The 11,508-nt window shown below is 43.7% G+C and overlaps 1 protein-coding gene across 3 annotated transcripts in view; it reads right to left on the minus strand.

Annotated features, from left to right (window-relative positions):
* Positions 1-11,508, minus strand: part of CUNH8orf48 (chromosome unknown C8orf48 homolog) — a 38,181-nt gene that overhangs the window by 1,913 nt on the left and 24,760 nt on the right. For 2 of the 3 annotated variants that reach the window (XM_019540343.1, XM_019540344.1), the window contains exons 4-6: positions 7,309-7,541; positions 3,204-3,356; positions 1,663-1,753 (exon numbers count right to left, since the gene is read on the minus strand). In XM_019540343.1, the coding sequence (XP_019395888.1) occupies positions 1,663-1,753; positions 3,204-3,356; positions 7,309-7,541 (477 nt within the window). The remainder of the gene's footprint in view (positions 1-1,662; positions 1,754-3,203; positions 3,357-7,308; positions 7,542-11,508) is intronic. The other variant, XM_019540345.1, reaches the window with a different exon arrangement.

Genomic DNA, 11,508 nt, shown 5'->3' on the forward strand with positions numbered 1-11,508 from the left:
GGGAGGAGGGGGCAAGAACTAGGTCGCAAGCCCTTTGCCATTGCTTTCCCTGCTGCTTGCCCCCCTGCTGCTGCTGCTTTCCCAGCTGCAACAATATGGGGGGAGCAAATGTAAAATGATCCTCCAATAATTAATTTCTATACATGGAAAATCATAACAAATGCATAATTTTCCACATACAGAATCTAATTATTGGGGGGGTTGCGTGAAATTTAAAGTCTTCTTGGATTCAGGTAAATACGGTACTTTGGCAAAACTCTCTGTGAAAACAATTGTGGTAAATTATTTGTATCACAAGGTAAGAGATAATGTAAATGAACTTGCTGTTCCCTCTATTTTTATGTTCTTTTAGATTTAATGTTGATTTGTGAGTTGTGAAACAGCATGGTCACCTTGCACCCCTGGATACGCTGCTTCATACCTATAGTATGTAACATATACTACATATTTAAGATCTGTATACTTGGAAACTGTTTAAGCAGAACGCTAAATCAACTCCATCAACAGATTTTCTTCAACCAAAATGAAAAAAAAATGCAATGCCATTATGGCTCAACAAACATCTGACCTCTTAGGCAGTGACCTTCTTCAGGCATGTATTTAATACACAAAAGATAACCTTTCTAGGCTCCCTAGGGCTGTAGAATATCCAGGTGCACTGAACACATGGAAGAAGCATGGGGGCTGCACAGACCCAATCTACGACCCACGTGGATCCATTCGCTGCAAGTGCCTTGCAAGGATGGTGCATATCTATTGCTGATGAATTGATTCCCATATCTGTAATTCTTCCCACATGCCTGTAATTCTGGGTTAGGGTGAGGGAGAGGATTTCATTTCTCTCTGCGTAAACCTTTTTATTTGCACTTCCTACATTGTATCAGAGATTTACCCAGAGACAATCTTAGTAACATTCACTTTCTGGAATCAATGGAAAATGACAGGAAATCCAAAAGCACATTCAGCAAATGATACCAAAAATATTATTTAATTGACATTTTATTCTGTATTTTGTTCTGTTTCTCAACCTAACCACCTATTCCAGACAGATTCTATGATTAATTTATAATCATTTCTTGTCCTGTTGGCATCCTCAGGGTTACTGACTAATTTCAGTTCATATTCTCATTATTTCAGTTCTATAAATAACCTGTTTCATTTTACTCCTTCTAGTTACTTTGCAACCTTCTCTTTCTCTACTCCACCTGGGGCTCTCACTTTCAATTTAACAGAAGGCAGCGGGCAGAGATTGAGCTGAAACCCAATAATAGTACCTCCCTGCCCAAAAAACAGAACCATTTATTTCGCTTACAGTTGGAAGCAGCTGTGAGCTGCTCTGAAATCCCATAGGCAAACCCACACAAAAAATGTATTGCTTGTTAGAATAATAATAAAAACTGTTGACTTCCAAAATTTAAAAAATGCATTTGGTTGTTTTACAGAATATTTCAGTATTTGCATTAAGGAAGGACACAGAGTTCAATCATAACCCAAAATCCACTGTGTTGGGTATATCTGGCTCCACCTACAGCACTATTTAGCCACAAGCACTAGCAAATCCTCATTAGTCAGCTTTAGGTACAGAGTGCCTGCAGCAGACTTTTTTCAGCTCTTACAGACTTTGATTAGTCTTCATCCCAACTTTACCTTACATTTTCTGACCTTTCACTTTCAGTTTTTGCCATATGTTCTTTGGGTCCTCTGAAAGCTTCGGAAGACTTCTGTGTATTTCTCCTATAAGTGTCAGCAAGTCCTGAAATGAAAGGAAAGTGATAAGAAATTTTATCTTGGAAAATCCTAGTGTTTGTCACATACTTGGACAAGACGGCTATCTGAATGGCCAAATCATCCTTCATATGAAGAGTCAAAAAACTGTGAGTCTCAGTTCACAATATCCTGCATGCAGAGCTTTCCATGAGAAGAATTAGGGAATGGTCACACTCCACATATAGCAGGTAATGAAAACAAGCCAACTATACAGCAACCCATGGACTTTACAAAATCTGTGGTAGCTAAGGCAGTGATGTGGAGGCAGGCTACCTCTTGTTTCCTGCCTAGGTATCCACCAAACAAAACATGATATCACTGAAACCAACTCCAGAGTCATTTCTTAGAATGAAAGTGGCAACCTTGAAAAGAGGTACCTTTCAAAAAGAAATCTCGTTGGATATGTAGGAGATGCTGCACACCAGCCATCTTCTAGGCCATACACTTCTAGAAACACATAGTCCTAAACATATGGGAGAGGAGGAGGGAGGAAGAGGGTTCTGAAGCACTGACAGGTGGAGAAACCTCACTGCAGACCCACTCTTTCTCTTTCCATGAGTCCCTGCCAATCTTCATTAAATTAGACTCCCCTTCACTGCATCATACTGTTGGGAACCTGACGATGAAACAGTGGGGAACAGCAAGCCCTACGTCCACACAAACATTATTTACAAAATTAGCAACTATAGGACTAGCTTTTGGTTTCAGACAGGGTCTCAGGGCATGGGAGGACCCATGGAGTCAGGGAGAAACCATGCATATCTAACAAGAGAATTTTGTACTGACAAACATTGCTATTCCAAATCGATTATCCACCAGATGCTGCTACCTTGATCTCAGTTTAACTATAACAAAAACAATGTTTTTTTCCCCCATCTGATATCTGAGCACACTTTTTTCAAATTCAAATAGCAGAACTATAATAGGGATGTGGTGAAGAACGAGTACCAGGAACAGGCTTGGAAATTATAAGGCTGCATCTGCATCCATGCAGTGTTACAGTCTCCGTTTAACCCATTCCTTGCCAACCAGCCAGAAAGCAAGCGAGGAAAGTCTGTGGAAATGTAAGCAGGAAACAGCATGGGGCAATGACCATATTATTTACCACTTTGTACCTGGCTAACCAGCTAGAAAACTGATTGAGAGAATTAAATCTAGATGAGCTCAGAAGGAATTCTGGGACATTGTAAGCCACATTTTCAGCCATTGCAAATCAGTCATGCCACTGATTCAGCTGCATGAAGTGAGGATGTGGCCTAATGTATGCTGTAGTAACATGGGTTAAATTCCATCCTGACTTGCAATTCATTCAGGTCAATGTGATCATGGTCATAAATTATAGTGCACTTTCAGCACACACACATACCACCCCCGCAACTACTTCAGTATGTTATGTAAAATGTGCCATAGCATTTCTTTGAATAACTTTTGCTCACTTTGATATATATCTGTGCTTCCAACTTTTCTTGAAGCAAACATCCCTCCATAAATGCTTTTCTTTGTCTGAGAAAGGTAACCTTGGCCAGCTCAGCCTTTTTCTTCTGACAGTCAGGGCACTGTGAAGTCTGGTGTACTTTTGTTTCAGTCACCTGAAAGATGAAAAGTCGAAATAATAAGTAATACCTGTCCTAGCAGGTTGATCACAACCATTAAAAAATAGTAAGTATGTGCATCTGCAAGCACATATGTGTATACGTAAAACTTCTAGAGACAAAGGTTTGCACATCGAGACAGTTGTAAGTTACTTTTCTTTTTCACAGTATACTTTTGATGAACCAGGCTGAAATGACTTTTACACTGAACTTAATTTTCTTTTCCCCATGTGCTACCCTTTTCAGCATCAATAACTTAGTTTCATTTAAGGTTAATGTATTTTTTCTCCAGCCATCATATCACTGGTTTGTAATATATCAGCTTTGTCTTTCAGTTGCTGAATTGGTCTAAAACAGAGGCTGTCTACACCAAAGAGGATGGAATCTGGACCTACATGTACCAGTTCAAGCTTATTGTAAGAACACAAAGATTACTTTTACATGGCTCAGAGAAGGGGGTGGGAGTGGCATTTTAATTAGAGCGGCTCTTGGAGCCACTCTAATTAAAACACTACCATGTCTCCGGTATCAGCATCCTTGTGCTTAAAAATAGCAGTGGGGGCACTTGAACTAAAGCTCATTGAACGAGCTTTCATTTAAGCACCCCCACCGCCATTTTTAAGTGTGAGGATGCTGATACATGAGATGCAGGAAGCTGCTGAAGCACAGCAATTGCCACACTCCAGCAGACTCGATTAATCAAGTCTGTTCTAACACACTGGAATTTCAACATGCTGGAGCAGCCTCAGTGCTCATGTATAGGCACCTGATTATACTGGTAACACTGAACTTTTTCTGGCATAGCCTGTTTAACTCACAGTGGATTTGTTAGATTTACTTCATGGACACCTTTCCCTGTATTTATGTAGGGCATGCTTTGCTATTATACATTGGTATTTCTGTACCTAAAAGTCTCTGCTAGTGTATGTCTAGCCTCATATTCCATTTTTAATAGATAATCTTTACAACTTTTAACACAAAAAAGAACTCTGGAGCGGTATCAATTCAAATATTTATGTGCAGTTCTGAACTAAAACTTGTGTCAAATTGTAAAAACAGTTCCCTTCAATGCACTGAACAGTATTTATAAATACCTGTGTTGGTTTATCTACCATAAAAGTTTGAAGACTTTTCAAAAAATAACAGCATACATAATTTTGGTCTGATCTCACCTGTACAGAACTAAATATGTAACAAATTCTACAGTTTCACACATGTAGAAACAATAACAGTAAAAAAGAAAGCCAGTTGACTAACAGATTTAGTAAGCTTTTGTTTATTTATTTATTTATTTTGGGTGGGGGTGGGGGTTTTTTATTGTTGTTTTTTTTTTACTAAGCATTGATAGAATAAAGGAGGTAGCTTGCTATAATTTCAAAACATTAAAAAAAACTAAAGCAGCCAATGCCCAGCAACTGACTTAAAAATACTATTCCTAGCCTGCCTGGCACAGGCTGGGTTGATGAATATGTTAACAATTACTTGTACATGCTATATGATTGTAAATTAAACCAAATGTCTGTAATAGCGTTTGAAGCAAAATAAATGACTGTCATTACTATTCAAAGTTCTTTTTTTTGGTTCTATCAAAATTACTGCTCCGGATGCAGACATGCTGTACCAGTTTAAAAAAAAAAGCACAGACACTTGCCAAGGCCCAGATTTATGGGTAAAGGCATCTGTAGGTGATGATTGCTACAGCAGCATATTCAAGTTAGAATTCAAGGATCATTGGTGAATAAAAACAGTTTTGTGATTCCACACACGGAGCAGAAGTGCAGGAGTGGTTGTCTCAGTTTGTGCATCTTACAGGAAAGAATGCTGGGCTGGTAGAAAAGAAAAACTCTTCAAACTGCATTAAGATGATACATACACATCCTAACAAATACGCTAATGCAACCCAAATTCTCTCAGGAAGATTTTATACTTTAGGCAAGTGTTAAAAATTAAAATAGAGGAAATAGGAAAAAAAAGATCAGGCACCTAATGTTTTTACTACCAGAAGTTTTTTAAACACTGATTGTTTTACTTGAAAGAGACAGACAAATAAAACCCAACAATTTTCATTGTAACCTTAGTTTAGAAGGTATTTCATAAACGTGTTATTCTTAGCAGCAGTGAATAAACCCTTACTGAAGACTGAAATACCTTTCCTGCCTCTCCACAGATCTTACCTTTCAACCTAGAAAACTGGGTGCCAGTTTTTCTAACTAGAGCTAAGCTATCTGGCACGTCACATATGACAGTGGCCACGTGACCCAAAGGTGAATATCTACACAGCAAGATGTTTCCTTTTTGAGAAAAAAAAACTTTCCTACAGACCACATTCACATACTCTAGACACAAAATTAAGGAGGCAAGCAGGGACCATAACTGTGACCAGTCCCTGCACTAAACAGCAGGGAGGAGGTACATGGTGGGAGCATCTACATGTGCCCCTATGGCACTGTTGTTACTGCGCTGTCATTAAGTACTTCCTTTCAGAATTACTGAATGATGATGCAGTAACAGCCTGTACTATGCCATGCGAAACAATTTTTAGCTGCTATGTCCCTGTAGCAACACGCTATACTGAGGGAGCACATCACTAAAGTAACGTAACTGCAGCATCACAGTTTTTGCCTGTTGATGCTACGTTGTTGTAGTGCGTTGCTACACTGATGTAGCATCATGTGTAGATGCGCCTGATATGAGCTTTTTGGAACCCTCCACTCCTATACATTAGGATGCAAGATTCTACTGAATCTGGCTCCAAATATATTACAAAGCTATTCACATTTCTATTTTTGTGAAAGTGCCTTGATGTCCAGCCCCAGTTCTACCTCCCTTGTCTGAATATGACTAAGGGCAGAAGCAGATGTCCTGTTTGTGGCAGGACAAACTGCTTTGTTCCAGAACAGAGCAGTACCTGTTCAGACATCCCTCACAGGTATCCCAGAGCAAAGCCCAAAATCTGCTGCCACAAAAAATGTGGTAACAGTTTGTCCTGGGACACTGCAAAGGTATCTGAATGCTTATCCTTGGCAGTAGAGCAGGATAGGGAACTCAGGCATTCCACAGCCACTGCTTCAACCCCAATCCCAGCCCCTCTTCACCCAAGACATGCATCTGCAAATGTGGAGCAAGGAATCCCATGGGGGTCCCTTGCTCTGCAGCATGAAAACGCATACCCCAGAATCTCCCTTTATACTGCAGAACAGGGGAGCTCCATGGGATTTTCTACTCTGCACTTGCAGCTGCCCAGCTTAGGAGTACCCTTACAGAAGATTCAGGGCACACGTTTCATGCTGCAGAGCAAGGGAACCCCATGGGGTGTCCCATGCTGCGCTTCCAGATATGCACCTTGGCTCTGGGCCAGGCAACCAGGCTGTTGTCATACAAGATTGGGTCCCTGAAGCCCCAGGAGATGAAGGGACCCAGCCCTGTAAGACAACAACCCTGGGAACATGTGTACCTGCCAATTAATTGGGATCAGCTGTGCTGGGATACACCCTGGCACAGATGATCCTGTGACAAAAAAAGTGGCACTTTGTATCTTAATTGCTCAGGGCACTCTTGCAGCAGAGATGCCAAACCACCTCATGCAGCTGTATCAGATTATAACAGCTGATGCGTACTTCTAAGCAGCAGTAATCCCTACCTTTTTAAAATAGTTAAAAGATGCATTTGTCCATCCCCTCAACATTTCTCTCATGTCATATATAGTATCTCACTGAAAAATTAGCATAATGTCAGCTAGAAACTTCTATGTCATTCTTTACTAACATTTACTAACAGGAGTTATTTTAACAAGAAAAATCAGAAAGGCAAATTCTGCAAAATCAGGCAAAACTCAAGCCAGCGGGAGTTCTGCTCAAGTGAGGCTTGCACGATTTGGACCTCACTTTATTAGCTTTTCTTTTGCAGCCCTCTCCAAAAACTAGGCAAATTTAGTCTTTGGTTTCAGTACCTGTTTCATTGTCTCCCTGATATTTTTCAGGTGGATTCTGTTCACTAGCTGATCAGGAACAATACAGTTTAAGGCACCTGTCACTGACTTCTCTGAAGTGAATCCATGCTGCAACTCTTTGTGTTTGCAACTGTTAGACTGCTCACAGATCAACTGATGACGGATCTGGCTTATCTTAATGGTGCAGAAATTCTGCAGAGCATCCAATTCTTCAGCTGGTACCTCAGGAATTTCTGTCAATAGTGCATCAACAAAACAAAAATGTTAATTATTGTTTAATGGGAAGAGAAGAATCAGCCTTCTATCTACTGTGACTTACCAGGTTGTTACAAAACAATGTCAAGTTTGCAGGTATTAGCGTTCATAAATCTAATACACCATTTACATGGGAATCAGAATAATCACTGTAGAAAATGGCAAAAATAAAGTCATCTATGAAAAAAAGGGGATGGTACAAATACTGTAAGATAAGAGAGTGCTGGAGTCTACAGCAGACAATATGAATATAGATTTACTAAAGAGATGACACGAGTTACCTTCAGTTTAGACACAAAAACTAACACAGGTCTTACGATGAATCTAGATTTAACTTCTCCATAATAGAAACTACCATCTGCTAGAGCAAAATGCATTAACATTTAAAGTGAGAAGTACAAATCAGACAAATTCCAACTTAAGTAAGGGAGGGGAAAGGGGTTATGTAAACACATATACACATTTGTTAGGGCAGGCTCTACTAAAAGCAACTGCTGGAGAAAAAAAGCTTAAAATAGGCCACCTAATCTACAACTAGTTCATCCTCACACTTCTTGTTTTTTAAGGAAATGTTATTTCTTTAGAAAACACTTTCCTCCCAAATTTGTGTGCTCATTTAATGCGGTTTTTACTTCATTTTGTTTAAACATCTTCCATTCTCTCACTTCCTTTCAGATTACTTTTAGCAATACGTAAAAAAGCAAGATATTATATTTAAGATAAAAAGATATTGAAGAATTGAAGGCTCAACCCAGGGCTCATTAAAGTTGCTATGAATTTTTCCATTGTCTTCAGTGGATGTGAAACCCAGCACATAAAACACCCATAAAACAAGTAATAAAATCTCTTGATATTACAGATCTGGTATTTCATCAGAAGTAGGCTCCCCGAAGTCTTAAGATGTTGCATTGTTTTCGACCATTGTATGAGGGAGAGTAGGAGTATTTCACTACATCTATATTTAAATATCTCACTTTTGCATGATTGCCAAAACTTAATTACATGCTGTTAAGCTTGTAAAGTAGATACAACCATTGTGAGGAAGAGATGTAAAAATACACCATTAAAATCATTACAAATGCCTTTGCTAGTAATTCATTCTAATGTTCGATTAGCTCCTCAAGACTCACTTCTGTGACACCTACACGAAATTAGCCACATAATACTGGCAAAATGAAGGGACAGTCACAGATAACAGAATCTTTTACCAAAAAAATTTAAATTACTTAGAAACATCAAATTGTGCCCCACCTCATTTATGTGTAGCCACGATCATGTCACTGAAGCAATTAGGCTAATTGAGTTAGGCTCCGGAGCAACGACAGTTAGGCTCCAGAGCAGCAAGAGACACGCAGGTGAAAGCCCGCTGCGCCCCTGCTCCCCCGAAACCTCCCAGAGACCCCCCCAGCAGCCACGGAGCCCCCCGCCGACCCCCAGCACAGTCGGAAGCAAGCGGGGCCCATGGTGGGAGGGGGTTAACCCCTTAGTGAGTGGAAGGAGGCAGCTGAGTGGAGCCGGGCTGGGTCCCAACTTTGTCCAGCCCCACAGGGAGCCACATGACTGGAGCCATGCGAACAGGCTGCGCAAATAGGTGTGCTTGTCTGCTGGCATGTGAGTTAGCGTGGAGTTCACGTAGGAGGGTGCGCGGGAGGGCCCGAGACCCTGCCTGCGAACCCCCCAGGGTAGACAGTTCCAGCTGTAGCCAGCCTATCAGAGGCATGACACGGATGGGCACACGCTGCACCCCAAGGGTCCCCTCGGGCTCTGCGGTCCCCCGCCTCTGGCACCTCAGAGATGGCTCTCAGCTGCAGGAGCTGCCTGTCCCTTTTTCAGGCTCTGGGGCCCAGGAGCATGGCCATCTCCCCTTGTGACGTCTGCTCCCTTTTGGGGTCTCTGGCGTGCCAGCTGGAGGAGCTCCAGGCCACAGTCCAGAGACTGCATCAGGGACTGTGTCCAGAGACTGCCATCAGGGACTGTGAGCAGGAGATAGACTCCTACTGCCAGGCCCTTCTACCCCCGGGAGCCAGAGGGTAGTCCACAGTCTCCCTCCAGGACAAAGGAGGACTCCAGGACCTCCCACTCTGTCCAGTCTGGGGCATGGACCAAGGTGATCAAGGGCCCTAAGGCTCACCGCACCAAGGCCCCTGCCCCACCGGAGCTTAGCAACAGGTATGCACCTCTTGCTGCTCCAGCAGAGCCTGCTGAGTTGCCAGCTCCCGCAGGCTACACAGGCTCAGCTGCAGCTACCGCCCCTGCTCTCCCCAAAACATGTGTTTGTTGTGGGAGACTCCATCCTGAGGGGGACCGAGGGGGCAATCTGCTGCCCTGACCCCTTAGCCCGGGAAGTCTGCTGCTTCCCGGGGGCCTGCATCTGGGACACTGCAGAGAGGATCTCTAAGCTCCTCCAGCCCACAGACCACTATCCTATGCTCCTTATTCATGTGGGCACCAATGACACGGCTTGGAGTGCTCCCAACTGGGTCATGAGGCACTACAGGGATTTGGGAGCGGGGCTAAAGGGCCTGGGGGCATGGGTGATGTTCTCGTCGATCCTCCCAGTCTCTGGCTATGGGCTGAGGAGGGAGAGGAGGATCCATGTAGTTAACCAAAGACTGCGGCGCTGGTGTCATCGGGAAGGCTTTGGCTTCCATGACCACAGCCCTCTCTTTGGTGAGAGAGGCAGCGAGCTGCTGGGAAGAGATGGCCTCCACCTCTCTCCCCTGGGGAGGAGGCTCTTCTCAGCCAGACTGGCTGACCTGCTCCACCGGGCTTTAAACTTAGCCCGCTGGGAGATGGGGGGACTACTGCCACTGCTGGCCCGCTGAGCAACCCTTGCAAAGCCAGCAGGTCAAGGCACTCTAAGGAGCCCACCCCTGCCCCAGCCCTGGACCGATCTGTGGGCAAGGCAAAAGTGTCCCCTAAGGGGACACTTGCCTGCTTGTACACAAATGCCAGGAGCTTGGGAAATAAGCAGGAGGAGCTCGTCCTCCTGCTCACAATGCAAATAATTATGATGTCATAGGGATAACAGAGACCTGGTGGGACTCCACCCATGACTGGACCATGGGTATAGATGGCTATACTCCATACAGGAGGGATCATGTAGATAAAAGGGGCGGGGGGTGTAGCACTTTGTGTTACAAAAAGCTACACGTCCCTACAAGCTGATATTGGCGACCAGGGTGGATGACTGGAGACCCTCTGGGTTAAAATCCATGGGGAACACGGCACAGAGGACACAACGGTGGGAGTCTACTACAGACCTCCCACCCAAAGTCCTGAACTTGACCAGGAGTTCACCTGAGAACTGGCTGAGGCCGCTTGCTCCAGGACCATGGTTGTCATGGGTGACTTCAATTACCTAGAGTTCTCGTGGGAGGATCACTCAGAAAAATCCAAGCGGTCACAAAGCTTCCTCTCGTACGTGGATGACCTCCTACCTGATTCAAGAAGTCTATGGGCCAACGAGAGGCAAAGCGCTGCTCGACCTGGTACTGGCTACTGGGGATGACCTAATCGGCGACCTAGTGATTGACTGGAAGCTGGGTGACAGCGATCACGAGCTGATCACCTTCACCATCCGCCATAAAGCTGGCAAGTCAGTCAGCCACACTGAAGTCCTTGGCTTCAGGAAGGCCTACTTTGACAAGCTCAGGCGGCTTGTCAGTGAGGCCCTAAGGGACCACGACCCCAAGGGGAGGGGAGTTCAGGAAGAGTGGTTGCTCCTCAAGGGAGTGATCCTCAATGCACAAGCTAAGTCTATTCCGTCTCGGAGGAAAGGCAGCAAGAGAGCACAGCAACCCCCCTGTCTCTCCAGGGACCTAGCAGACCTCCTGAGGCTAAAAAGAAAGGCCTACAAAGGATGAAGGATGGGATTCACCTCCAAGGAGGATTATTCTGCACTGGTCTGGTCCTGCAGGGAGCAAACCAGGAAAGCCAAGGCTG

Source organism: Crocodylus porosus, unplaced genomic scaffold (genome assembly GCF_001723895.1).
Source record: "Crocodylus porosus isolate Cpor-Errol unplaced genomic scaffold, CroPor_comp1, whole genome shotgun sequence".
NCBI lineage: Eukaryota > Metazoa > Chordata > Crocodylia > Crocodylidae > Crocodylus > Crocodylus porosus.